The 27964-nt window shown below is 36.3% G+C and overlaps 1 protein-coding gene across 2 annotated transcripts in view; it reads left to right on the top strand.

The window, feature by feature from the left end:
• The window catches only part of LOC150106488 (leucine zipper putative tumor suppressor 2 homolog), a 155367-nt gene that overhangs the window by 62950 nt on the left and 64453 nt on the right, over positions 1-27964 (top strand). For both annotated transcript variants that reach the window (XM_090392478.1, XM_090392477.1), the window contains exon 3: positions 6309-6577. In XM_090392478.1, coding sequence (XP_090248604.1) covers positions 6332-6577 — 246 coding nt within the window. In that variant the 5' untranslated portion in view covers positions 6309-6331. The remainder of the gene's footprint in view (positions 1-6308; positions 6578-27964) is intronic.

Here is a 27964-nt window from a genome sequence, read left to right as displayed (position 1 = left end):
GAAAGGACGAGAGCGCATCCTTGGAAGCTGAGAATGAAGGCCACCACGAAGAGTGTGAGGACTAGATTTTTCTCTCAGAGGGCGGTGCGTGATTGGAATGGATTGCCATTGGATGTTGTGAGTGCAAGCAGCGTGAATGAATTCAAGAATAAGTATGATAGCTGGTGTATGTAGTATGTGGCCTCCCTCGATGAGTCTCTGACTCCCTGGAGGTCTCTCTTAATAATAATAATAATAATATTTTTTTTGCTTATTTTGATAGCACTATTTCATATAAAGAAACCAGATCTCATAGTAGACTGACGCTAATGCTGAGTTTAAGGTTGGGAAGAAAGAAGAAACTTATTAACCTGTTGTTAAGGAAAGTTGCTCCAAAGAGACACAGAAATGAACTAAGAGATGGATAAAGGAGGAGAAAATTATGTAACGTTCTTAGCAGAAGGATCTGGTTCTATGATAGGCCGTTCAAAAATATAATACTTAACAGGAAAAGCTTTCCGTCTCCAGTGATTATTATTAGTAGTAGTAGTATATTATTATTATTATTATTAGTAGTAGTAGTAGTAGTAGTAGTAATAGTAGTAGTAGTAGTAGTAGTAGTAATACAATCTAGGAACTCTTGATTTTTTAAAAATAAATTTCCATTATTCGGTGACTGTTTTTGCTGGTCACAGATTTTAGTTCTTTCCCTTCTCTACTATGTCAACTGGAATTTAATATTTGTGAATTTTCAAATGAAGGCTTTCAGATCCTTATCCGACAGTTAAAGGTTAGGTATTTAAACACCGTGATGTTCTTATAATAAACATTATAATCAAATAGCAAATCAAAACTGGAATATAATTTAAATAAAGAAATATTTCTTTATTTCTTTTATTTCTAAGAAATTCAGTAACTAGAAGGAACAAGTAAAATATGTTTAATTTCGCCTGTTTAAATATGTTTAAATGCACATACTACTAAAGAGTATGTGCATTTTTCTAAATCCGATCTCAAATTAAGCCAACACGCCTATCGCTGTTCTATCTACAAGAAAAGATAAAGCAATGATAATTATTGCTCATGAGGAAAATGAAATTGCAGATGGCGTCACCATAATGAATTTGTAACTTTAATGAACTAGCTTATATTATGAATCTAATACTTTCGATATATTGTATTCATTACATGATTAGTTAAACGTTTTGAGTAGATTAATCAGTCATAATAAGTTAAAGATATTAACATACTGTAAAGCATTACGATAAATTACTAATAATGTATTATTATTTTATAAAAGTTAATAATGAATAATAAAATACACAAAATAAATAAATCTGCTAGCACCTTTTATTCCACTATAGGAAGGAAGCGAGGCCGTTTTAGCCAGGGGCACGCCAAGGGTCTTTGCGGCCCGGGTGCAAACTTTTATCGGCCGCCCCTAATACTGCATTGTATAATCCAAATTAGATATTAGCTACATAAAATGCTACCCTATCAATGTTGTCGCCCGGGTGCGGTGCACCCCTTGCACCCTCGGGTTGGCGCGGTCCTGGTTTTAGCCATATATAACTTTTGTAGAATGAGTTCAGTCTCCACCTGTAGCTAATCAGTGATAGCTGGCCCAAGACTATCACTAATTATAAACGTAATCCGATAAGAGACAGCTGACAAGTGCCGTCATCTCATGGTCGGTCCCTAATCCTAATACTATATTTTTATTGTCTGAAGTAGTGTGGGTTATACGGTTGATTTTCAGGAGTTTACAAGACATAAAACCGAGTTTCAGGGAGAAAAACCCGCCTGCCCGTGCGAGATTGACTAACTTGGAAACCAGTCGAAGAAAGGCTTAAAAAAATTTTGTCTAGAGGGCGACTAGTATTGAACTTAAGCCTTCTTCAGGTTACCTAGTGCTGCTGTAGGTTCAAACGCTGCTTCCACTGAATAAATCAATATAAATTAACCTAAGTTTAAATCTCGCTTGGGCACGTAGAACCTTTATAAGGGTTTTTCAGCTGAATGTGAGTCAGCTGATTTCCTATGAGGTAGTGGTTTTTCCGTTCTGGAAATGTTTCATCCCACAAAACGAACAAACTAGCCAAAAGAGCATATACATAAGGAGAAGTATTTGGTATACTGGTCTTATAGCCTTAGTTGCTTTGGTCTTATTTCCAAACAATTCAAACGTTGAGTCACGGTATCGTTGCTCCGTTTTCATATCATATGTCCTGGTGAAACCGTTCATCCTACTGGTTACTCCAAAACCTGAGGAAATATGATAAATTATAGCTTCCATTTCTGATGAAATATGAGCTACAACTTTCTTTTAGGACCACTGATTGGATGTATACCTTCCTCGTTGTTTTTTTCAACAAGTTTGGAAGAGCAGATTGAATGATTGCAGATTTATTATTACTTAGTGGCTATTGAATTAGCCGCTAGGTAATATTACTGTTAATGAAATTAACATCTGTAGACCTAAGGAAATGAGGCTGAAATGGCCATCCAGGTCTCTCTTTTCTCTCAAGTAATTTCCTTCTCATCTAATGCGTAACATCCGTTCAGCGCAACATCCAGAAGGTATTGCATTGGTTTCAATAAATTAAAGAACAAAGAAAGCAATGGCAAAGAACTCGGGGGGGGGGCATATGAAAGTCTGGTATAGTATGCTCACGCTTTAGAGATCTTCGCTTGGAGACGTGCCAAGAATAGTCGATTCATGCTGAAGGGGAGAAAGAAACGAAGGACGTACGAATTGGTCTCCAACACGTGAAATCACCTGCTTTATAGATACAATTTCCCAATTGTTATACAAGCAAAATAGTTACCACTTTAAAAACTACAATGATCATAAAAGAGAAGTTAATTTTCCAACGTGTAATAATAAATAACTCATCCCACAATACGGATTGATTACCCTATTATCGGAATGGATTCTCCTTCTGTTGACATGCGCAGAAGTGTCGAAGGGCCTCGAATCTGTGGGCGTACTATACACTATGTAAAATGTGACGCAGCATCTAGTTGTCGTATACAAATACTTGGTGCTGTTAGCGGTATATGTAAATGAGCATCGACATAACAGCAGCGGTTTGGAGTGGTTTTCAATTTCGTGTCTGGAGTGAGAATGAGCCATTTCGTTCTTATATATGTCTGCACATCATTTAACCCATGAATTCAGGTGGCGAGCCATCGTAAGACTAGAGACTGTTCCAAAGTCAGGCGGAGGTAGCCAGATAGTTGCATGTGAGTCGTTCCATAGTTCATAGACGGTTGAACCAATTCCAACAGTCACAAACAGCATCTCGGAAATATAGTGAAGGAAGGAAAGCCGCGGGCAACAGCTGCATTGGGTGACCGATATATCCGATTACCTGCTCGTCGAAACAGTACTACCTGAATCTACCCAGGTCGCACTACCCTGAATCAGCTACGATCTGACTACGATGAGACGAGGTCCTGGACCCCTATGTTCATTCATATGCGGGTACTATAGGGAAGACATTTATCTAACAAGACGGTAATGTTCATCCTCATCGAGCGAAACTCGCGGACCAATATCTTCAAGAATAGGCTGTCGTACGTACGGACTGGCCAGCCAGGTCTCTCGACTTAATCCTATTGAAAATGTCTGTGATGCTCTAAGTCAAAGAGGTGCCAACCATTTACGTTCGATGAGCCAATTTTTTTTTCACTTACGAGTTCAGATGCGTCATACAACTCTTGTACCCTTAAAAACTCCCAGTAAAAATTTGTTAATATAGACATGATATACTGATTTAATATGAAAACAAGATTCTCTGTCTTCGTTATAACTCAGACCCAAGCACTAGCTTCAGTTTTTCTTTCTGTTTCAGCCTGATGTTGTGCTTTATTGTGTCTATTAAGATAATGTCTTTTATTATGTGAGAAAGTGTTTTCACAAACAATGCAGAACGGTTTTTCTGACGCATTCGCTATAAATAAGAATTCATTTTCCCACTGTTCATTGAATTCACGCTTACTATCACCTTCTGTTTTTCTTTTGCAGTATGATGGGTAATTGAATATAAAAACAAGGCTTAATTTTCGAAAAAGTAAAAAACTGCAAATGTTCACAAAGGACGAACCAAGCACAGTTCCGTACCGCACGGGTATCAACTGTAAACCAACTGTGACGCACCACTGTTGTTAACGCTTAGCGCCTCAGGAGCAAACAAGTGAATGTGCAAAAGATGTGCAGGAAACAATAAAATCGCTAAAAATAATTACAAAGTTTTAGTTTTTTTTCCTACAAATGGGTTTTTGGTTAACATGTTTTGCATTACTTTTTTTTATTAATCATTGGAGTCCAATGCGCTACCTTACTGTCAAAGTATTACACTTTGCTCATTATATCGTTAACAGTAATCTCAAACATATTATCACTATACTTCACAGTAAGGCGAATACAGTCTTCTTGGTAGCATTTGTAGGCCTCTCACCAGTTAGAATCATCCACGGAATGAAACTGAGTGGTGAAAGATATGTTGCTCTGGAGAATTATGCATTCCTCTAGAATCTTCTCTTTTCAGTGATCACAACATTGTAACTGCGGCTGGGTTTGTGGACCATAGTTCACCAGTTTACCGTGCGCTACTGGATCTTCTAATTAAGTGTGCTGGAGCTATGGTGTGATGTTGTTTGGTAAGACTTGTGATTACTATTATTGGTTTTTTACTTTCTGTTAGCAATGATGTTTGGAGCTTTAAAATTCCCTAAACACTCGGATATATAATGTAACGTTCAACCTCATGGCTACTATGAACTCGTTGGATCTTCTTGATATTGGCCATGCGGTTGAACACGGAGGGAATAAATGCATTGTACAGTTCGATTTATACTCGTGAGCCATTTCCTATACGTAATCACTGTACATATGCAATGGAGGTTGTCTTTTCTGTTACTAGGTCGAGACCATGCGAAATGCTTTTAGAGGAATAATATGCAGTTTGATTCGGAATTCAGTTCGTTCATGTGAACACTTGCATATGCAAGAGCTAAAAATATTTTTAATTATTTCCATCCTAAAATGTGCTGTTACTTCGATTCCGTGTTGAATTCATAAACTGTTTGCTTTTAAAGGTTGCATGACTGTTAGCTACTGACATAGTAGCTATTATTCTGCAACTGGTTCAAAACAGACAGTGATTAGTAGTCTACTTGTCGAGGTCGTTGATAATACCAAACTTTTGATAATTTACCTAAGGATGTCCTCAGTGTTCAACCTAAGATAAGCGGCCATATTATTTCAACTTTATTCTTGCCTGTTGCACTTATTGCAAATTGATAGAATTGGTAATAAAGTGCAACATAGTTTTTATGGTTGCTGGTTTCATTTAGATGAGAGCATGTGAAAATAATGTACTCTCTCCATTTATGTGAAAAACAATACCACATCATCATCATCATCATCATGCATATCAAGGATTTAGGCCTAGCGTGGCCTGTTCCGGCCTTAGAAGTCATCGTTGAATCTTTTAAAAGGACGTCCTGGTTTTCTTTTTCCTAATGGCTTGTACTTTAAGGCTTTTTTTGTAATCCTTCTGTTTTCATTCTTTGAACGTGTTCCATCCATTTATGTTTATAATCTTTAATTTTTTCTATTACTGATTCTTGGTTTAATTCTTTCATAATTTCTTCGTTTCTTTTGTGATCAAATAGAGTATACTTTGCAGTTTTTCTCATAAACTTCATTTCTGCTGTTATTAATCTTCGTTTGTCTTTTTGTTTTATTGTCCAGATTTCACTTCCATACAATAAGACTGGTAGGGCTAATGTATTGTATGCTTTTAGTCTGGTTTGTTTTTGAAATAGGTTTGGTTTAAATATAGAGTTAATTACACCTGTTATTTTTAAATATTTTGCAATTTTTAGGTTTATATCTTTTTCATTTTCATATGTGATCATACATCCTAGGTAGTTAAATGAATTCACTTGTTCTAAGATCTTGTTATCTGTTACTATTTTAGTTCTTACTGGATCTTATCCTTTAAAGGGCCATATTTTTTGATTTTTCTGTTGATATTATCATACAATAATCTTCGGATATCTCATTTAGATCTAAAATAGCTTTCTGTGAGTTATCTTCAGAATATGTAATTATCATTTGGTCGTCGGCAAAAAGGAGAGTGTTTTAGTTCACAGTTGGAGAAAATACCACATGACTATGATATTATTATGAAAAAAAATTAAGTAATCATCATACCGATAATTATAAATTACATTCTGACAACAATTATAAATAAATGTATGAGTGAATTTCATTTAGAAAATTACGCATCTAAGAATGTTTTGTTATTCTTTTATAGATGATCACTAGTGCTTGGTTATCATGACTACTGTGAATCCTTCTGGGGCTACTCCCTATATTGACAATTGTCTAGGGAGTGCCCATGAAGGTCCCTATTCACCACCATCGAGTGGTATGGGAAGCTCAGAAAGCACACATGGCATTCATAATAATCATAGTAATGATCCAAGTACTCGAAACAGCAGTGAAGAATCTCATATCTACGAAGACATTGATGTACAAGCTCCACCAAAACTTGCCCCTGTAAGTGGTGTCTTAGGATCACAGGTACGTCGTAATGTTTAACACAGGTGATAATATATTGACTAATAAACTTTTTAATGTAATCTATGAATCTAAGAAATTATACCAGCTTAACAGGTTTAGATGGCGAATCTTAAGGGGATGAGTTCGGTCATAATAAGGATTTAAAAAAATAAAGGTGATTATAAATTTAAGGTTTAAACGGCTTCTTGTTTTACAGTGTTTATAACTTATTGCCTTTTTGTTATACAGTCGTGAATACAGAATTCTCAGGAACACATTCGCCAAATTAAATGGGAAATCCCCTGTAGTAAATCACTTCTACAGTATATTCAAAGGTACTTCAATACAAGTCATGGAACTATTTCAAATGAATTTCTTTACTCTATGGAGACTGCATTTTTAATAAGCAAGCATATTTTCTGATACTAACAGTTACAGAATACAATCTGATATTATTATTATTATTATTATTATTATTATTATTATTATTATTATTATTATTATTATTATTATTATTATTAAGAGACCTCCAGGGAACCAGGAACTGATCAAGGGAGGTTATATTATTCGCACTAGCTGTCGTACCTGTTTTTTAATCATTCGCACTGCTTGCACACACAACATCCTACGGCAATCCATTCCAAACACGCACTACTCTATGAGAGAAAAATCTAGCCCTAACCTCCTTCTTGAGGGCATTCATTTTCAACTTCTATGGATGCTCTTGCGTCCTTTCCCCACCTTTCATAAAATAAAAATTCCATCTATTGAAATTCTGTATAACCCTTTCAGAAGTTTGTAAGTCTCAGTTATATCACCCCCTCTTTCTCTTTCTTCATAATCTGAATTCCACAATCCTAATATCATTTTTGACACTCTTCTTTGCATTCTATCTAATGTATAAGAATCACAGCAGAAACCAGAAGACCAGACCTGCACGCAGAAGTCCAAGTGAGGTATTATCAAGGCCTTGTAAAGAGGCAAAATGACTTCCTTATCGTTAAATGTCAGGGTTCGTTTCAGCATTACCATTATTCTCTGAGTTGTACTTACAATTTTTACTATATGACGCTTGAACTTCAAATTTCCTGTTGACTAAAACTCCAAGATCCTCAGCCTTAGTTTCTTCAAGCATAATCCCACTAATATAATACGACATTGTATATCTAATCACACCCAAGTACATGAATTTACATGTATTAACATTGAAATGACAGTCATTTTCACATGCCCACAATTCAAGCCAATTCAAATCATTCTGCAAGTACTGCATCAGCAGCACTCCTGATTACCCTACCTCTCTCTCTCTGCATCATCAGCAAATAGCTGTATGTCACATTACAATTGAATAACAATGGGCCAAGTGCAGATCCTTGAGGCACACCACTGGTAATTTGAAATCAGATCCCCCATATACCACTTTTTCATATCTATCAGTGAGCTATTCTCTTATCCATGCTAATAGTTTATAATGCAATCCCATATTCTCCAATTTATGCAACAGTATTCCATGCTGTATTCTGTCAAAAGCCTTAGCAAAATCCAAAAGCGTTCATGGTATATCTATTCTCCTCGTCTAACTCAGTGGTAACATTATTATATAATGTGAGTAAGCTGCTAAAACATGTCCTTCCCTTAGCAAACCCATGCTGATCATTGCAAAGTAGAGATTGTCTGTCAACCCATTTCTGAATACGAGTCCTAACCAACTTTTCCAAAATCTTCACCACCACTCCTGAGATACTGATTGGTCGATAGTTAGATATATCGGTCTTTGCACCATCCTTGTGCAATAGGATTACCATACATTCTTTCCACTCCTTTGTAATCTTCCCTGTTTTGAGACTCAAATTATATAGCCTAGTCAAGGGAATAGACAGTACAGTTGAACACTCTTTTAGCATTCGTGCTGATATCCTATCAATTTCTGTTGCAGAATTCTTATTCAGTACAACAGCTCTGGTACTTCCTCCTCATCCACATGAGTTTCCTCATATTGTGAAGAGATAGCGGTGAGTTCAATGTTGCATATACCAGGTTGATAGCTCTTAGAAAAATCGCTGCTCATTAGTTGAATAATCACTTCTGCATCAGTCACTCGCATACAATTTGTATTCAGTAGAGTTATTCTTTTAAATTCATTCTTTCTTTTACTTGCAGCATAACGATAGAATTTTTTTGGGTTCCTTTGACTTGCAGAGCCAGTTTCTTTTCGTATTCGGACTTAGCTTTCTGTACAACATTTATGACTCTTCTGGCTTGTTGCTTATAATTATCGTAACATCGCTTGCTGCTTATAATTAGCGTGTGCATCATCCTTATGCACACGATATTCCTTCCACATCGTATTTTTCTTAAGAATATCATGCTTAATTAGATTATACATCCACTTCACTCTCACTCTATTTATTCTTCGAACTCTAGGGACACATTCTGATAGTGCATTATTTAAGTATTTTTTAAACACTCCCCACACACTGTCAATATCCTTCCCATCCAGTAACTGATATCATGCCACAGAATGCAGCATACCCCTCATGCTGCATTCTCATGATGGCTTCAAACACTGCCACATGAAAAATTGTTACTGGTATTGCATTCATAGGTCGCAACTCTAACTGGATTCAAGACATTTGATATAATCAGCAGTATATTACATCCCTCCTCTCCTATTCTGTACAACTCCTAAAAAATTCTGTACAACTTCCTAAAAAATATTATACTCTTTGCACTCTACATCAGTTAGTACGTCTTCTGATAGTGAAGTCTCACTAATGCCTATAATATATGGGGTCCTAATATATTAACCAAGGCAACAAACTCTACTCCTTTGTTTATGATACTCCTAGTATTTGTGTACAGACATAATAAATTACATGCATGCTCTTTTACATACACTTGTCTGTGGTCTGCATGACACAATTCGACAACTTGCAGGTCTCTGTTCTTATCTAGTTCCTTACTTATGCAGACATCGTTAGGTCCGAACCGGACGAACACAGACTCGTTCTCCCTTCATAATTTCCATAATAATAACCATTCTCATCATTACACAGTAACCTAATATTATACCTCTTGCACGCAGATTCTCATGATTCCTCCCATCCGAATTCAGTTTCCCTGACTCTCTGTGTTAGGTCTTATATCGATTAATAATTTTTCAAGACTCCTGATGCCAAGCCCATTCAAGTGCAGACTGTCCCTCATACAAATCCAATCTTCCCTCAAACTCCCTCCACACATCCAAAAACTCGCATCCATTCCTTCTACACAGCCTGCGCATCAAATCACTTGCCACCAAAGCCCTTGTCCTTAATTCGTTTTTATCATATCGAGGTAATATACATACTATTTTCACTTTCTCACTCTTGCCTCTTCCAACAACCCTTTCATGTCCTCTCTCATACTGACCTTATCGCTAGTACCGACTACAGTTACGATCGCGTTTATTTCTCTTTTCTGTTTTTGAATTACTTGCATATATCCTTCATAATCTTTGCAAGAATTAAAATACACCAAATTTTTCCGAAACAGTGATTACTATTATTATTGCATAACACCTCCAGGGAGTCCAAAGACTCATCGAGGGAGGACACCTACTCTACAACTCTTCGTCTTCACCAACCGCAACTACCTTCATCATCTACACCAACTCCATCTACCGCCACCACTAGTATCACAGACCATCACAAACATCCATGCCGGGATTCGAACCTGCAAACCTTTGGGTGGAGAGTGGATACCCTAACCACTCGGCCAACCAGGCCGGCATGAATCAGTTATTCCATTTAAACAAAAATGCGTTAGCAGCTTTCACATATTAAAAATTCTTATTTTAGTCTTAATATTCCACTATAATGTTATGTTTCTATGGTATGAATGAGTCAGATAAGCTTCTTTCTTATTAACATGAACAATGACAAAATAATATGAAAGTCAGAGTAGAAAGCAACTAATAGCAAAGCATAATTTTGTTAATATTCCAGGAATAACATTTTAGTATTTTAAATAAATAAAAAAAAAGTATTTTATTTATAAAATACTTTTTTTTATCACCCCCCCCCCAAAAAAAAGATATTTTTGGGCTGGTGAGCATCACTAATTAAACGCGCCCTTCAAAATGTTGCTCCCAGGGAGAAATAATGATTGTGTATTCCATTTCAACCGGAGAATTCATCTTAATTTTTTAACTGTGTACTTTGATTTCGTAAAATAACAACGACAACAAAAAATAATTTGTACTGTATTTCTGTTTGTGTTACATTTCTGACTTTGCTGAGTCGCGGGCGAGTGCTTTTGCTATCTTTCCTCTCTAGTTAAATCTCTTCAGTTTTTACAATGTATGGAAATACGTTAAATAATATGAATGGCAAGTAAAAACAGAGATTGATATGAGAATGACCTGCCCAAAAGAAAAGTAACTTGTTTGTAACGATTTATGTATTTTATTCAGACATGGCAATCAAAATTTAATCACTGAAATGATCAAAGGCAAATATTTGGCTTGCAAAGTTGTATTTTTTCCGAAATTACGGCAACTATCCAGTAAGATGCCGAATCCAAATCTGGGGTCAGAAGTATGTTCTAAAAGTGGAATATTATTTCATTTTGACATTTCATTGCAAATCTCTCTCTCACTCTACTCTCTGCGTGCATACTAATTATTTTTTCGTTTGTATATAGTCAGTATAGGCGGCAAAGACCCAGTGATTTTCTCCATCTTTAACGAAAATAGCAACGTCGTTACTTTTTAAACCTTTATGGAAGGTTGGGTTTTTAAGACGCCGCGGCAGGAAGGTCAAAATATTCTTTTATATGAAGCGATTTATTAAGGGTCAATCCGCCTTCACCATAAGTTCATGAACAGAATTTTGATGCGTTTCCATCCAATATACATCATTAATACATAAAATGTGATTTTTTTTTTTTTTCAGGAATAATGGAAGCCTTATAAAACTTGGCTAATTATTTCAGAGTAAACAGTTGAAATTAGTTTATGCTCAGAGAGAGAGAGAGAGAGAGAGAGAGAGAGAGAGACTAATAAAAATCATGAATTATATTCCGCCATTAGGGGTGACCAGAACTTACACGTGTTTTGCATCGCTATTACATAAGGTTTTAGGAAGAACGGGTTAAAATTTGTATAGTACTCCACTGAGTACGGTATTATTAGTACGTGATATTATTATTAGATCGAATGGGTTGACATTTGTCTTATCGGCATGCAAAGTTGTGCACATCAGACTTATTTTTATATTTCGAAAACAAAAATTAAAGGTATACTTGCTTGTTATACTATCCTTTTCGCTAATTCTCAATAGAAAATTCTTCTTCTCCCGTAGTCCGAAATGAACCGTTGGGTCATTCATGGCTGGTAGGTGATACTCTTTGCCAGCCTCCTTCAGTCGTCTCGGTCTCTTGTTCTTGATGTCAGTCGAGAAAGGGAGGAATTTGTCCATTTTTTGATGTTATCAGTCCATTTTAATCGAGGTCGGCCTCTCACCCTAGATCCCGGAATGATTCCTTCTAGTGCTTGCTTTGGAATGCCATTAGCCCTCTCCACATGTCCGAACCATTTCATCTGTCTTCTTCTTCTGATGACTGTCCGAATATTTTCCCTTTTTCTCCCATCTATTGAATCAATCGCTTTTCAGAGATTTTCATTGGTTTCGTGAGCGGTATAGGGAATTCTCAAAAGTCTTTTGTAAGTTTTCATTTCGAAAGACAGGAGTCTCCTCTCATCTTCTTTCAATAAAGTCCAGGCCTCACAGCCATACAAGAGGACAGAATTCACCAAGGTGTCAATTAGTTTTAGTCTGGTTGTGATTGCTATTCTGTTATCTCCCCACGATGGTTTTAACTTCTGTAGGGCCACGGTTGCCTTAGCAATTCGGTATTTAATATCGGTTTTTGAACGACCATCTTGACTCGCTTCCTAGATAAGTGAACTTCTTTGCATTCTCAATTTGCTTATTGCCAGTTTGTATCTTTAAGAATTCAACGTCTGATTTTGAGGTTATCATTGTTTTTGTTTTTTTGTAGGTTTATGTATAATCCATATTTTTTTAATTTCCGAAAACACGGCTGGTTATCTCTTGTAATTCTTCTTCACTTTCTGCCAGAAGATCGATATCGTCAGCAAAACGTAAGTTATTTATTCTTAGTCCGCCAACTACTATTCCACTGTCATATTCAGAACCGATGCTAGGATCTTTGCCGCCCGTATACAATTTCTATCTAAGCGCCCCTGTAACGATCTGGGCGTGTGTGGTTCTTTTACGATAATAAAAAATTTAAATTATTTGAAATTTCTTAAATAAATTTTGACAGAACAGCCACATGTTGGTTCGCTAAATGTAACGAACTGGGGGTGTTGACTAGGAAGGATAATCGTTAAAAACCCGAATATTTAAAAAAATTCTCAAAAGATAAAGCAAATTTTGATAAAGCTACTTCACTTTAATCGTTGAATATAATGATACAGAGATTATAGCCTTCTCACCGAGCCAAATCGCTAACAAAATTAAAACGAATTTTAATTAAAGTTAAAATTTATTTGAACTAAAGTTTAAAAAATTCTTGCATTTTACAAGTTACTAAATTCTTAGTAACTTGTAAAATTTTTTTAATAATTTTTATAAGTGGAACTATCTTTTAGGAAAATAAAAGAAACTCAAGATAGATGAGAAAATAAGAAAAGAATTCAGAAATAATTAGAACATTTAATATAAGTATTCAAAAAATAACATCTTTACAGAATAACAAAATAAAATTAAATTACATAAATATACTTGAAATGTTTTAATTTAAATTTTAGGGTTTTTGATTTCATATTTACATAATTAGAAATAATGTTCTTAACGTCTAATTCCGCACATATATCATTTTCAATACAAACTAACAAGCTTTTTTTTGGCATACTTGTTCTTAAGTAGGTTTTAATCAATTTCAACTTGGAAAAGGAACGTTCACTGCTCACTACACTAACAGGTAAGGTTAGTAGTATTCTTAAAGCAATTGAAAAGTTAGGGAAAGATAAATTATTGGACACAATAAAATTAAGAATATCGATAGGATTTTGAATATTTAAATTATCCTTCCGAAAAATATCCCAGAAAGCACATACAGTTCTATTGCATTTACGTGTTTATTGTCGCCGTCCTTCAAAAAAATCTCTAAATCGTCACAATTTTTTTCGTAAACCTTCGTTATTAATTTGTAGTAATCTATACAAGAAATTGAAATAATCATAAATATTTTTAGTTGTTCAAAACGTTCTATTAACAAACACATTGCAACGTCTAGAAGTGTATAAAACAGATTTACTCTAAATTTATCTTCTGGCGATTGTGGCGTTTCGTCATGAAGCTCGTAGTCAAATTGTCGTGTCTTCTTTCGTCGTCGAACTTCCATACCAGTTTTAAATTCTTGTTCTCCATCCACCTCTTCACCCAGTTCTTTTGCCGTTTTTAGAACTTCTTTAAAATTTGTATCTGATCGATACTCTTGTAAGAATATTTTTAAGTTTTCGATAGATTCTAAAGCAAGTAGGAGAGAGGGGTATGGGAATGCTAGAAGAGGAGAGAATGGAAACAGTAGGAGAGATGGAATGAGAGAGAGGTATGGGAGTGCCTAGAGGAGGAGAGAATGGAAACAGTAGGAGAGACGAAATGAGAGAGAGGTATGGGAGTGCCTAGAGGAGGAGAGAATGGAAACAGTAGGAGAGACAATATGAGAGAGAGATATGGCAGTGGTAGAAGAGGAGAGAATGGAATGAGAGAGAGAGGTATGGGAGTGTTAGAAGAGGAGAAAATGAAAACAGTAGGAGAGAGGGAATGAGAGAGAGGTATGGGAATGAAAGAAGAGGAGAAAATTGAAACAATAGGAGAGAGGGAATGGTAAGAGGTATAATGTATGGGGACTTAATGATCTGTGGTGTTCAAGATAGAATGCGTGAGGAGTGCTTGCCAGGAGGAACAATCGAAAGGGTGGCTTTGGCGGGTTAAGAGAGGTGAAAGGGTGGATGAGATGATTGTGATGGTGGGAACAAATGACTTGAGTGGTGGTGTAAATAGGGCAGCGAGAGATATGAGATTCTTGCTTGAGGTGGTACGAAAGAAGACACAGAGAGGAAAGATAGTGTGTGTGTTACCTAGGTATGATAATGACAAACTGAACAGAAGAGCGGTAATATTGAATGACATAATAGCTAGAATGTGTGATAAGAGAGGACTGGAATATGTGGATGCTTGGAATCCGTTTGAGGACAGAGAGGAATTGTATGCAAGAGACCATTTACATTTGAATGAGGAAGGACGTAGGCATCTGGAGAGATTGCTGTTCTGAAAAAGTCAGTGTGTCTCAGGGAGGACGGTAGCAGGGGTGGCCTCTTGTGGGAATGGGTACTTGGGAGAAGGGGGACGACATCAGGTAACACTGAGCTCAGTGGAGTCTAGAGGGGATAATGCTGGGTATAGAAACAATGGCATTTATATGGTATATACTAATGCCAGGAGTATCCGGAATAAGGGAGAGGAATTGGTGGTGCAGATAGCATCAGCCTGGCCAAAAATTATTGAGATCACTGAGATGTGGTTGACAGAAGAGGATATAATAACAGAAATAGAAGTCACTGGGTACAGCATTTTTTGGCAGTATTGGAAGGGAAAGTGTGGTGGTGGAGTACTGCTTATGATAAGTGACGACCTATGTCCTCTAAGAGTGGAGACTTTGGAAGGCAGTGACACTAATGATTTTGAAAGCATATGGTGTGAGGTAGAGGTGGGCAAGACAGGATATTTAGTGGGGTGTTGCTACAGACCCAGGAGTACAGAGGGTGGGGACCAGGAAATGTTTAGACAGTTGAGTTTGGCAAGTGCAAGAAGAATGATTGTTATAGGAGATTTTAACTACAGTAGTATTAACTGGGGAGAGGAAGATGCATGTAGCAATAAGGGAATGGAATTTCTAGAATTCTTGAGGGACAAATGTCTTAAGCAACATATAATAGAAGGAACAAGTGGTTCAAGAGTTTTGGATTTGGTTATAGCATCAGAAGAGTTGATAATAACTGAGATGACATCTCTCCTACCAGTTGGAGAGAGTGACCATATGGTTTTGACTTGGAAAATGAATAGACATGCAGGAGTCTCAAAGAGACTGGAACGTATGTGGAATTATAAGGCAGGTGATTATAATAGTCTAAGACATCAACTTGGGGAAGTTTCATGGAGAGAGGAATTGGAAGGCTGGGATATCATTAGTGTGTGGGAAATTATGAAAGAATATTTTTTAGCAGCAATGGTAATTTGTATACCACCACAAGTGAACTAGAGGACACAATTTGGAGAAAAGTGGATGACAAACAATATTAAACAGGAATTGCATGCGAAAAAGAGGCTGTGGAAGAGATATAAGGAGACAGGAGAAGAGAAGATGCATGAAGTGTATAAGACACAGGCCAGAAGAGTGACTAGTATGGTAAGGAAGACAAAACTGGAATATGAGAGGAGATTAACCCTAAGATCCAAAGAAAATCCTAGGGAATTTTTTAGATATGTGGCCAGTAGGAGGAGAAATGATTGTGGAAGAATGATATTGTGGGATAAAAATGGGAATAGAATGACTGATGCAGAGGACATAGTAGAATTGTTCAATGACCAATTTATTGGAGTATTTCATCCTGGAGGAGTCACTTTTAATGTTAGAGGGATAGGGCAGGTTCAAGGTTTAGAGGTACAGGAGGAGAGTGTGTTTCAAATACTGAGTACTCTGGATGTCAGTAAAGCTGTGGGACTGGATGGTATTTCACCATGAGTTTTGAGAGAATGTGTTTGGGAACTGACAGTGCCTTTGACCTGGCTTTTCAATGAAAGTCTGGCTACTGGAAAGGTGCCCATGAAGGAAGGTAAGATAGTGCCATTGCATAAGGGCAGTAGCAGACAGGAAATGTCTAATTATAGACCAGTTTGTGTGTCATCAGTAGTTAGTAAGATCTTGGAGAAAGTAGTGAAGGACCGTATACAGCATTGGGAAGATGAGGGTAATGTTATCTGTGAGAGTCAACATTGATTTGTGAAGGAGCACTCTTGTTTTAGCAATACGTTAGCCTTTTATGATAAAGTTACAAGAGAATTAGATGAGGGAAAGGCATATACCATTTTCTTAGACTTAGCGAAGGCATTTGACAGGGTGCCACATGATAAGCTGATATTTAAGTTGCAGCACATGGGTCTGGATGTCAGATTGGTCAACTGGATTCAGGATTGGCTGTCCGATAGGTATCAGAGGGTTGTGTATGGTGAGGCAGTTTCAAGGAAGCAGAGGGTTACAAGTGGGTCCCACAGGGCTCAGTGCTGGACCTATATTGTTTAACCTTTATAGTCAGTGGATTGCAGGGGATGTTCAGTTGTTTGCAGATGATGCAAAGATGGAAAGGATTATTAGTAATAGTGCAGATGTGGCAGCCCTGCAAGAGGATTTGAATAAGCTAGATAGATGGGAAAATGAATGGGGGTTTCAGTTTAATGCAGCAAAATGTAAGGTCTTGAGGTTTGGGAAACATCGATGGGACACTGCATACTCTATGGGAGGAGTTATACTGGAGGAAGTAGGGGAGACAAGAGATCTGGGATTGATGATTGATAGAAACCTGAAATTTAGGGGACATATTGCAAAGGTGATAAAGGTGACACATTGGATTGCTGCAATAATGAGAAGGACACTAACCTGCAGAGATAAAACAGTTATCATTCCGTTGTATAAGACCCTGATCAGACCACACTTGGACTACTGATCACAGATTTGGTCCCCAGGATTTGAAGGGGATAAATTAACTGTGAAAAGGATACAAAGACGGATGACAAAGATGGGTTCAGGACTGTACAAGGATAGTTATGAGGATCAGCTGAGGGAATGTGGACTGCCGAGTTTGGTAGATAGGAGGAGAGGTGATATGATTGAGACTTTTAAATGTTGAGAGGTGGTTAGAGGGTTTACACTGGGGAATTCTTTTGCTTGGTTGAACAGCGGGAAGGAGTGATGACAAGAGGCCATCCCTGGAAGTTACGAAAGGAAACTGTTTGCAAGAGGGCGAGGAGTGGTTTCTTTGCATGGAGGGTGGTTGAACCATGGAATGCATTGCCTGATGGAGTGGTGAGAGTGAGAACGGTCAATGAGTTCAAGGAGTGGAATGATAGACTTTGTGTTTCTTGGGGAAGGGGGACCTCCCCTCGATGAGTCTTGATATACTTTGTGTTTCTTAGGAAGGACCTCCCACAATGAGTCTTTTAACTCCATGGAGGCCTGAATAAATAATAATAATAATAAAAAAATAATAATAAGTGTAATGTTCATATTTATGTCTTGAAGCATTTTACTCACATTGTTTATTCTGTTATGTAAATCATGCCAAATTATAAGAGAGCAAATAAATTTGTAGTCCTTTATTTTAACACATAATGTTTGTGCTTCATGCTGAGTTTCTTTATTAAAATTTTCATTATTTGAAATTTTAAAAAGTGCATCATAAATTTCTCCTAACTGATATTGTAGACGGTTTATTGCATTAATTTTACTTTCCCATCGTGTTTCTGATGACTGTTTCAATATTCATTTTTTTATGATCTTTAAAAGGATTGCCCAATGTTTGTAAGAGAATTGCAAGAAATTGTATATTTCATGAATAATTTCAAAGAAACTAATTGTATCTGCATTCATTTTGGCTGCATCGTTAATGATTAACCATCTTACCAGCCATTAAAGATCAAATACGCACCCTCAAAAGCTTTATCTATCATAAATTTCAATGTAATATCAATGGTAGTACAATTTTAATATGCACTTCATATCGTGGCCGATAGTGTGGTTAAATTTAGAGTATGAGCAACACATGGCACGTAAAAAGCTCGAGGATTTTTGTTCAAAAGCAAATTTTGGAGCCCATATTTTTTCCCTTTCATATTTGCCTCATTGTCATACCCTTGACCTCACATGTCTTCAATGGGAATGTGCCATTATTGTTGCACATAAACCACGTCCTGTGGAATCTTATATATCTGCAAAACCTAAAAAATTTTCCCTGATCTTGACAATTCCATTGTCGCAGGAAATAAAGCAAATAATAATGGTCATTTGTTCTGTCTTACTTGCATCAGGTGTGCAGTCTAAAATTATGGAATAATATTTAGATTTTCGAATTGATAATAAAATTGTATCCCTGATTGCATTACTTAAAGTTTCCAATATTTCATTTTGACTGTCTTTACTCAAATAGTGTACTCTATTGTTTCGTTGTAGGGCCCTTTCAACATGATTTTCCATAACAGGATTAAACTTCGCAAGCCGTTCGACTCATTTTAAAAAATTGCTGTTACATTATTCCTTTCATATAATTTATCAGATGATCAGCAAAAAAGCTAAATTTTGGCTACCAAGGAATTTTATAATTTCAATCACGCATTCTAAAACACTCGTCCAATGTTTCTTTTCCATTTCATACATGCTTTGAGTTTGGCAATCAATAGTAGTTTTGTTTTTTAAATTTTTATCAAGTTCTTTCCATTTTAAGAAATTTTTCATATGAGTTAAACTAGTCTCATGTCTATGCAAAGTTGTACTTACATTCCTCCAATCGTTATAACCTTTGATAACCTTCTACAAGACTACTTGATTCAGTAGGTGTGAAAAGTTTGCAACAAAAGCAAAAAACAGAATTTGAGGTTTCGGGATAAATGAGCCATGTTCTTGACACAAGCTCCCGGTTTTCCATTTTTCTATTATAATATGTGTTGCCAAATTTACGACCATATGTATTTCTGGGATATATTATTTTTATTTTGAACAGGCCCCATTTCAATTAAAACAACTCGTAATTTTTCATCAATATTTCCCCATTCACAGAGACTAACAATGTGTTAGTTTCGTGGTCAACTACAACTAAATTTCTCCTAACTGTTTTTCACTTAAATCATGCATCTTGTTATCTTGTTCAATAGTTGCAATAGTACTTTCATGCAAACTGGATGATGTGCATGGTTCTTCAACTCTGATTTCTGATATATCGAGTTGGTTACATTCTGCATCAGAATATTTTAATATTTTAATAAATTTATTAAGAGCCCCAGTTTGTTTCGTAACATCTGCTTCTTTTGCAGCATGATGCTTATGATTTTGTGCACCGGATAACTGTTTTTTTTAATTTTTGATTCCATTTCTATTTTATACCCACAAGAAATTATTACACAACACGACACAGAGACGAAATAATAGTCCGCACTGCGCTACTGTCAGTAGCCTACTGAGATGAGTACCATATTACACAACACTTTGATAGAATACCTCATGATAAGTTGACAGTCAAACTAGAGCAGATGGGGTTAGATATTAGATTAGTGCATTGGATTGGAGACTGGCTATCTGATAGGTATGAACAAGTTGTGTATGGGGGTGCGATATCCAGGAAAAGGAAAGTCACTAGTGGAGTGCCTCAGGGATTTGTTTTAGGGCCATTACTATTTAACTTGTATATTAATGATATTGGCGAGGGTTTGGATGGAGATATTCTTTTGTTTGCAGATGATGCAAAGTTGGGATGAACCATAAAGAGTAGTGAAGATGTTGTGGCCTTGCAAGAGGACTTGAATAGATTGAGTGATTGGGAAAGCAGATGGGGATGTGAGTTCAATGTTGCAAAATGTAAGGTTTTAAAATTTGGAAAACAAAGATGGGATGCAGAATTTATGCTTGGTGAGAATATATTGTTGGAAGTGGAGCAAATAAGAGATCTGGGGGTGATAGTGGATAAGGATCTAAAATTTAGGGGACACATCGCCAAAATTGTGAAGACAACACAAAGACTTCTAGGAATGATGCAGAGGACACTGACGTGTAGAAGTAGGGAGGTTCTTGTTCCATTGTATAAGGCTTTGATTAGGCCACACACGGACTATTGTGCCCAGATTTGGTCACCGGGTTTTCAGAAGGATGAAGAGATGTTGGAAATGGTCCAAAGGCGACTGACTAAGGTAGTTTCTGACCTCTGGAATGTTGAGTATAAGGAAAGATTGAGAAGATCTTTAGATAATAATAATTTGCAGAGTCTAGTGGAGAGAAGGAGGAGGGGAGATATGATAGAGACCTACAAGTTGGTAAGGGGTTGTTATAAGATCAATGGTGGAGAAGTTCTACAGAGAATAGTGGGAGAACCAGAGGTCATCCCTGGAAACTGTATAAAGAGGGTGTGAGTAGGGAAGTGAGAGGCAGGTTTTTTTCGTGCAGAGTTGTGAATGATTGGAATGCCTTGGCTGAGAGTGTGGTGTCTGCAAGGAGTTTGAGTGTGTTTCAGACATGGTATGTTGAGATGTGTGTGTGTGTGTGTGATAAAAGGACCTCCCAGATGAGTCTTTGACTCCAGAGGTCTTGTTTAATAATAATAATAATAATAATAATAATAACACGACACAGAGATGAAACAATAGTCTGCACTGCACTGCTGTCAGTAGCCTACTGAGATGCATACCATATGACTGGTTAACTAGCAACAAATGTTTTGTATGAAAATTCGTTTCTGTGCATAAAAACTGTTCACCGTTTCACTTTAGATAGACTGTAGTACACAACATTCTGCAGGCAAGTATTTAGCCTGCTTTCACTGCAAAATTGTAAACAGCCGGCTGATCAAAGAGGCGGCAATATACAATTTTTTAAAATTTTTATTCGGTGTATCTGGCATTATTTATTTTAATATTGATCATTCTAAGAATTTTTTTGTTTTTATGATAAAAATTTTGTTTCTTAAAAATGAACTTATGAACGGTGCCCCAGCGGTGGCATCAGCATGCACTACATGCTCTGAATGTCTGCTTCCACCGGCCCTGGTCATATTCATAAAGAGCTTCATCAATGACATATCCCAGAAAACAACTAAAAAGAAGAAGGGACGAGATGCATCCCTGTCTTACCCCCATTCTGCCTGGAACGTTCGCTGCTGTAATTTTTGATTTCAATTCTCATATCAGATGAGGAATAAAGAGATTTAATAATCCTAATGATTTTGTTGTCAATACCATAATGTTCTAAAATTTTCCATAATGCATCGTGCCATATTGAGTCAAAAACTTTTTGAAGGTCTAAAAAGTTGTGACAGATTATTTTGTTATGTTCTATGTATTTTTCGCCTAGTATGTGTATTGTAAAAATATGGTCAATTGTACTTCTGGACTTCCGGAAACCTGCTTGTTCATCTGATAGTCTGCTTTCTATTTTCTTTTCAATTCTTGACAGTTGCATTTTTAACAGGAGTTTGCTTGGATGACTAATAAGGCTTATTGTTCTATAGTTGCTACATTTATTGCTGTTTCCCTTTTTAGGAATAGGTACAAGGACAGAAGTCTGCCAATCAGAGGGCCAAGTCTCTGTGTTCCATACGTCCTGGAATAAATTTAGCAAGGTGTCTATGATGATGTCACCTCCTTCGTGTATCAGTTCCACTGTGACACCATCACTTCCTGGTGATTTTCCTATTTTTGAGGAGCTAACTGCTGCAATAACTTCTTCTTTTAATATCAGGTAATCTCCTTCCTTCGAACCTCCTGGCAAAATTCCGTCCAAACTATCATCAGTCAGTTGAGGGTCCTTTTGAAAAAGCTTGGTTGCATAACATTTCCATCTAGCAACTATTTTCTGGTTATCTGTGATAGGAGTTCCATCTTCATCTTCTATGCTCCAATTAATTGCAGTAAAAAGTTTGGTTAACTTATTGATAATTTGAAAAGCACTTTTAGAATTATTTTTATTCAAGTCCTCTTCTATAATTTTGCATTCATCCAATATCCATAAGTTTCTAGCATGTTTGATTTCTTTTTTAATAATCTTAGTAATATTTTTATACTGTTCTCTATTATCACTGCTATTAATATGAGATTTCAAATATCTTCTTTCGTCGCATTGGTCCAAAATATTTTTGGTTATCCATGGTTTATTTATTTTCCTTTTGTATCCAAGGATTTCTTCAGCTATCTTTTGTGAGAAGTATTTGGTTTTAGATTCGATACTATTATATTTCTTGAAGCTTGTGTCAAAAATTTGTTTTGATTTGTATTTATATAGTATATTTATTTGGGGATCTTTTAATTTTTCTATATTATATCTTTTATGAGTTGATTTTGTAGGTAATCTTTCCCTCATTTTCATATTCACAGTTGCAATGACCATGTTGTGTTTGCTGCCAATGTCGGCTCCAGGAAATGATATGGTTCTTGTGAGGTTGATGGAGTTTTTAAATCTTGTGCTTACAAGGATAAAGTCAATTTGGTTGTGTGTTTTACCATCAGGGGAAGTCCATGTCCATCTTCTGGAAGGTTTATGGGAAATAGAGTGTTAGTAATGATAAGTTCATTTTGTGAGGCAAAATTGATCAATTCAAAACCTCTTTCATTTGTCTCCCCATAGCATACGGTCCGACAAATGGGAGATAATCCTTGCCAATGTCTGTTCCAATTTTGGCATTCCAATCGCCCTGTAAAATTAAAAGGGCTTTTCTATTCGCTCTGGTTATTGTTGCATTAAGTTGACCATAAAACTCCTCTACTTCAGAGTCCTCGTTATCTGTCGTTGGGGCATAGACCTGTATGATAGTGATATTGAGTAGTTTTCCTCTCAAGCAGACTAGAGCAATTCTACTATTGATAGGGTTGAATTCCATGACAGAATTTCGTGATGATTTGTGTATCAAAAACCCGACACCTTCTTTTCCACTGCAGTTACATCCAGAATAAAAAAGCAAACGTCCTTCATCTGTTGTTAGCTCTCCTATTTTGGGCCATCGAATTTCACAATAGAAAATTAGTCATATTAAAATAACGTTTAGAGTTTGTTGGTTATTAACAGTTACAACAGCAGCTGTTAACATTATCGATTGTCTTCTCTGTCGATCAAAAAGAAGTAATCACCACGAGACAACTAATCCAAAATTTTAACCATTAAATTCCCAATAGTGAGAAAGTGATCAAAAGGCGTCGGTTCTCTTATTCTCCTTATCATACGCAGACACTCACAGAGTTCGTATCGTTCAGTCAAAATCGATTGAACGATATGCAGTTTCAGCACCATTACAAAATAGGAGTTGGGTTTAGTAAAGAAGAGAGAAGAAACTGAAATGCTGCAGGTCGATTTCCAACAGTTAATCATCTTGTTTACCTATTTCATCAATAAAATGAGGGATATCTCATAGTAAATAAACTAAAAAAAGTGACCCAGGTACTGAGAAAGCAGGACATTGGTAGAAGTGGCTCTTAGCTGATATTTTTTATTTAATTATCAGGAATTTAAACTTTTATCTGAAATTTTCCCAGTACCATTCATTGAAAAATACTGCCAGTATTTAACAGAAGAGTTTAATATTTCTTCATTAAAATTAAGAGATATTAAAATGCAGGCACCTTTTCAGGCAAGGCCATGCAAAAGGAGAAATACACTCTTTTTTTTCCAGGCAAACAGCAAAAAGGAACCAGGGCAAACAGCGAAAAGTCAGCTACTGGAACAAATCTGAAAATAAACCCCAACTCAACATCACCAGAGTTAAAGATCGGTACTATCAACGTAAGAAGCCTGAATGGCAACGAAATGGAGCTAGATGAGGAATTAGATACGTACCAGATCGACATAATAGGGGTGACTGAAACAAAAAAGACCAAAACTGGTGAGATCTTTCTGAGCAATAAATACAAAATGTTATATTCAGGCAATGACAATCAAGGAAAAGAAGGAGTAGCCATAGTATTCAACACAAAATACGAGGCTAATCTTCTTGAATGGCAGTCAGTCTCAAGTAGAGTAATGTGGGCAAATATGAGAATGGGGAACTGTACAATGAGACTTATTTGTGCCTATGGTCCCACAGAAGGTTCTACTAAGGTAGAAGTGGAGGAATTTTTTGAGGGTTTAGAAAAAGCAACTGACACAATGAAAAATGAAAAGTTGGTCCTTGTTGGGGATCTAAATAGCAGAGTAGGAAATGATTGTAAGACATACAAAAATATTTTGGGAAAATTTGGAGAAAAGAGCAAAGCTAATAATAATGGCAAATATCTGTTGGATTTCTGCTCAGGACATGGACTGGTTATTACTAACACCATGTTCCAACATAAAAATGTGCACAAATTCACATGGAAGAGAAGAGGCTAGAAATAAGAAAAGTCTCATTGACTATGTTATTGTTGATAGTGATGTTTTCTCCCTGGTGCAGGACACCAGAGTGTACAGAGGATTTGAAATTGGAATTGATCACTATTTAGCCTTGAGCAGGATAAAAATGAATTTCATATTGAAAAGAATAACATGTAAGAAAGTTTTAAAGCGAATAAAAGTTGAGCAGCTCTCAGATGTGAACTGTAGACTAAAATACACAAAAATTATTGAAGAAAAAATGAAAGAGTTTGGGAACAGGAATCAAACCTTGGATATTCAGTGACAAACTCTGAAGAAATCATTGATTGATTCTACCAGAGAGGCATGTGGTGAGATTGTCTGCAAGGATAAAAAAAATCAGAACTCCCTGGTGGACACAGGAAGTTAAAGAGGCAGTGAAGGAAAAGAAGAAAGCATATCAAAAGTTCCTGTCAAATAAGTCAGCTTGTGCTCTTAGAGAATATAGAGACAAATGCAAGAATGCTAAACACTGTGTAAAACTACCTAAACAAAAGTCATGGGAGGACTTTGGCAAGAATATAGAAAATAAATATCAAGAAGGTGACAAAATATTCTGGAGGTTGTTGAAGAAGCTTAGGAATGGAGGAAAGAGTGCTGTAAAAGGAGTTAGAGATGATAAAGGTGACATGAAAACTGGAGAAAAAGATATCCTTGAAGTATGGAGTAATTACTTTGAAAAACTGCTAAATGAAACAAGCAGTGATGACAGCACAGTGGTAAAAAACACTGACCAGGCATGCAGTCAGGAATACATATCCATACTTGAAGTAGAAAAAGCCATCAAATGCTTGAAATGTGGAAAGGCAGCTGAAGTAGATGATATTCGACCAGAAATGCTGAAGTATGGTGGTATAAGAGTCTTACAGTGGCTGCACTGCATAGTTCAGAAAGCCTGGACAGAGGGACGAATTCCCAATGATTGGAGTAGAGCTCTCATAGTACCCATATATAAAAAGGGAAATAAAACTGCATGTGAGAATTGCAGAGGTATTTCCCTACTGAGTGTTCCTGGCAAGATCTATGCAAGTATACTTGAGAAATGGTTGAGAAGAATTGTGGAAGAAAAGCTTGGTGAAGAACAAGCTGGATTCAGGCCAAATAGAGGCTGTCAGGATCAGATCTTCACTTTACGACAAATAGTCGAGAAAGCATGGAAATATAACAAAGATCTGTATTTAAGTTTTGTCAATCTGGAAAAGGCATATAACAAGGTGCCAAGAGAGAAGCTATTCAATACGCTGCAGTTATATGGTGTCAATGGGGCATTATATCAAGCAATACTTAGTCTTTATTTGAGTTGTAAGTCAGCAGTTAGAATTGAAGGAAGTACAGGAAGATGGTTTAATGTTAAATCTGGTGTGAGACAAGGATGTACATTATCCCCTCTGTTATTCATTCTCTATATGGATCACATTATGAAGGAAAGTGGTATTAAACATGATATCAAAATTGGAGATGTTAATGTCAGCTCTTTGCTTTATGCGGATGATGTTATACTTCTAAATAAATCCGCTACAAGTCTGCAAGATTCTGTGACTAAATTGAATAGTTGTTGTAATAGATATGGGATGAAGGTCAGCAATAAAAAGACAAAGACAATGAAAATAGGCAGAATCATTGAAAATGTCAACTGTGTTGTGAATGGAGAACCTGTGGAACAAGTAAAACATTTCAGCTATTTAGGTACGATTTTTACTGAAGATGGTAAATTAAATATAGAAATAGACAACAGAATCAGCAAAGCTGGTATGGTGGGAAGTCAATTGAATAAATTCATATGGAATAAGAGAGAAATTAGTCGCAACACTAAATTAGCTGTATACAAGACAGTGTTCAAACCAGTTTTAACTTATGGATCAGAGCTGGGTCAGAAGTAAAACACTTGGCCAAAGATTAGAGACCGCAGATATGAGAGTCCTGAGAAAGATTAGAGGCATGAACAGATGGCATCAATGGCAATATCATATTAAAAACGAGGATATTAGGAAAGAACTTGACATTGTCTGCATCCAGGAATGCGTTAGCAGAGCTAATCTCAGGTGGTATGGTCACTTAAACAGAATGGGCGAGGAAAGATTAGCAAAACAAGTGTTCTCTGCCAGGTTGGCAGCAAAATGACCCAGAGGAAGACCAAGATATAGGTGGATTGATACGGTACAAAGTGCTTTAGACAATAGAAATATAAGATCTGATAATGTTGGAGTGTTGACAAGTAACAGACTGATTTGGAGGAAAATTGTAGATAGGAAATTAATAATGATGTAATTTTTTTCATGTAGTACTATCATATCCTGTACACCCCTTGAGGGTACATGGCAGGAATTTGATGATGATGATGATGATTCTCTGTCGATCAAAAAGAAGTAATCACCAGGAGACAACTAATCCAAAATTTTAACCATTAATCATCTTGTTTACCTATTTCATCAATAAAATGAGTGATATCTCATAGTAAATAAACTAAAAAAAGTGACCCAGGTACTGAGAAAGCAGGACATTGGTAGAAGTGGCTCTTAGCTGATATTTTTTATTTAATTATCAGGAATTTAAACTTCCATCTGAAATTTTCCCAGTACCATTCATTGAAAAATACTGCCAGTATTTAACAGAAGAGTTTAATATTTCTTCATTAAAATTAAGAGATATTGAAATGCAGGCACCTTTTCAGGCAAGGCCATGCAAAAGGAGAAATACACCGGGCCCCTGCCCCCAGGCATCACAGGTAAAGGAGTTCCACAAGTGAAGAGGACCATTTTGAACTTTCATTCCATATGGAACTATAGACTAGGAATTTAAGGACTCTTAATGTACCTGCTATATTGATATAACATTTCTGTTTTCTACAGTCATACTCTGTCCTAAGTTTATACAATTTTTTCCTCTTTCAAATAAGTCACAGAAGAACAATTAAAACAAAATTCTTGATTCTGTTTTTTTAAGGTTTTAAATTTTTTTTTCCATGTCTCACCATTCATCATGTTTTGGTGGAGTGTGAGTACTTCACTCGAGAAAGGAATAAATTTTTCACTAATCTGGCTGAACCACATATCCTCAGGCAGATTTTATTAGACCTGAACAAATTCCATGAAGTTTTTAACGTTTAAAAAGAATTAACTTATAATGAACACATTTCATTAAAAATTCTGTTTATGTGTACATACTACTTTACTTAATAAAAAGGAAAGATGAAAAATGAATTCA

Source organism: Typopeltis vanoorti, chromosome 5 (assembly GCF_054136105.1).
Source record: "Typopeltis vanoorti isolate ZY-2024b chromosome 5, IOZ_Tvanoo_1.0, whole genome shotgun sequence".
NCBI classification, from domain to species: domain Eukaryota; kingdom Metazoa; phylum Arthropoda; class Arachnida; order Uropygi; family Thelyphonidae; genus Typopeltis; species Typopeltis vanoorti.
This window is presented reverse-complemented; position numbering and strand designations above follow the sequence as displayed.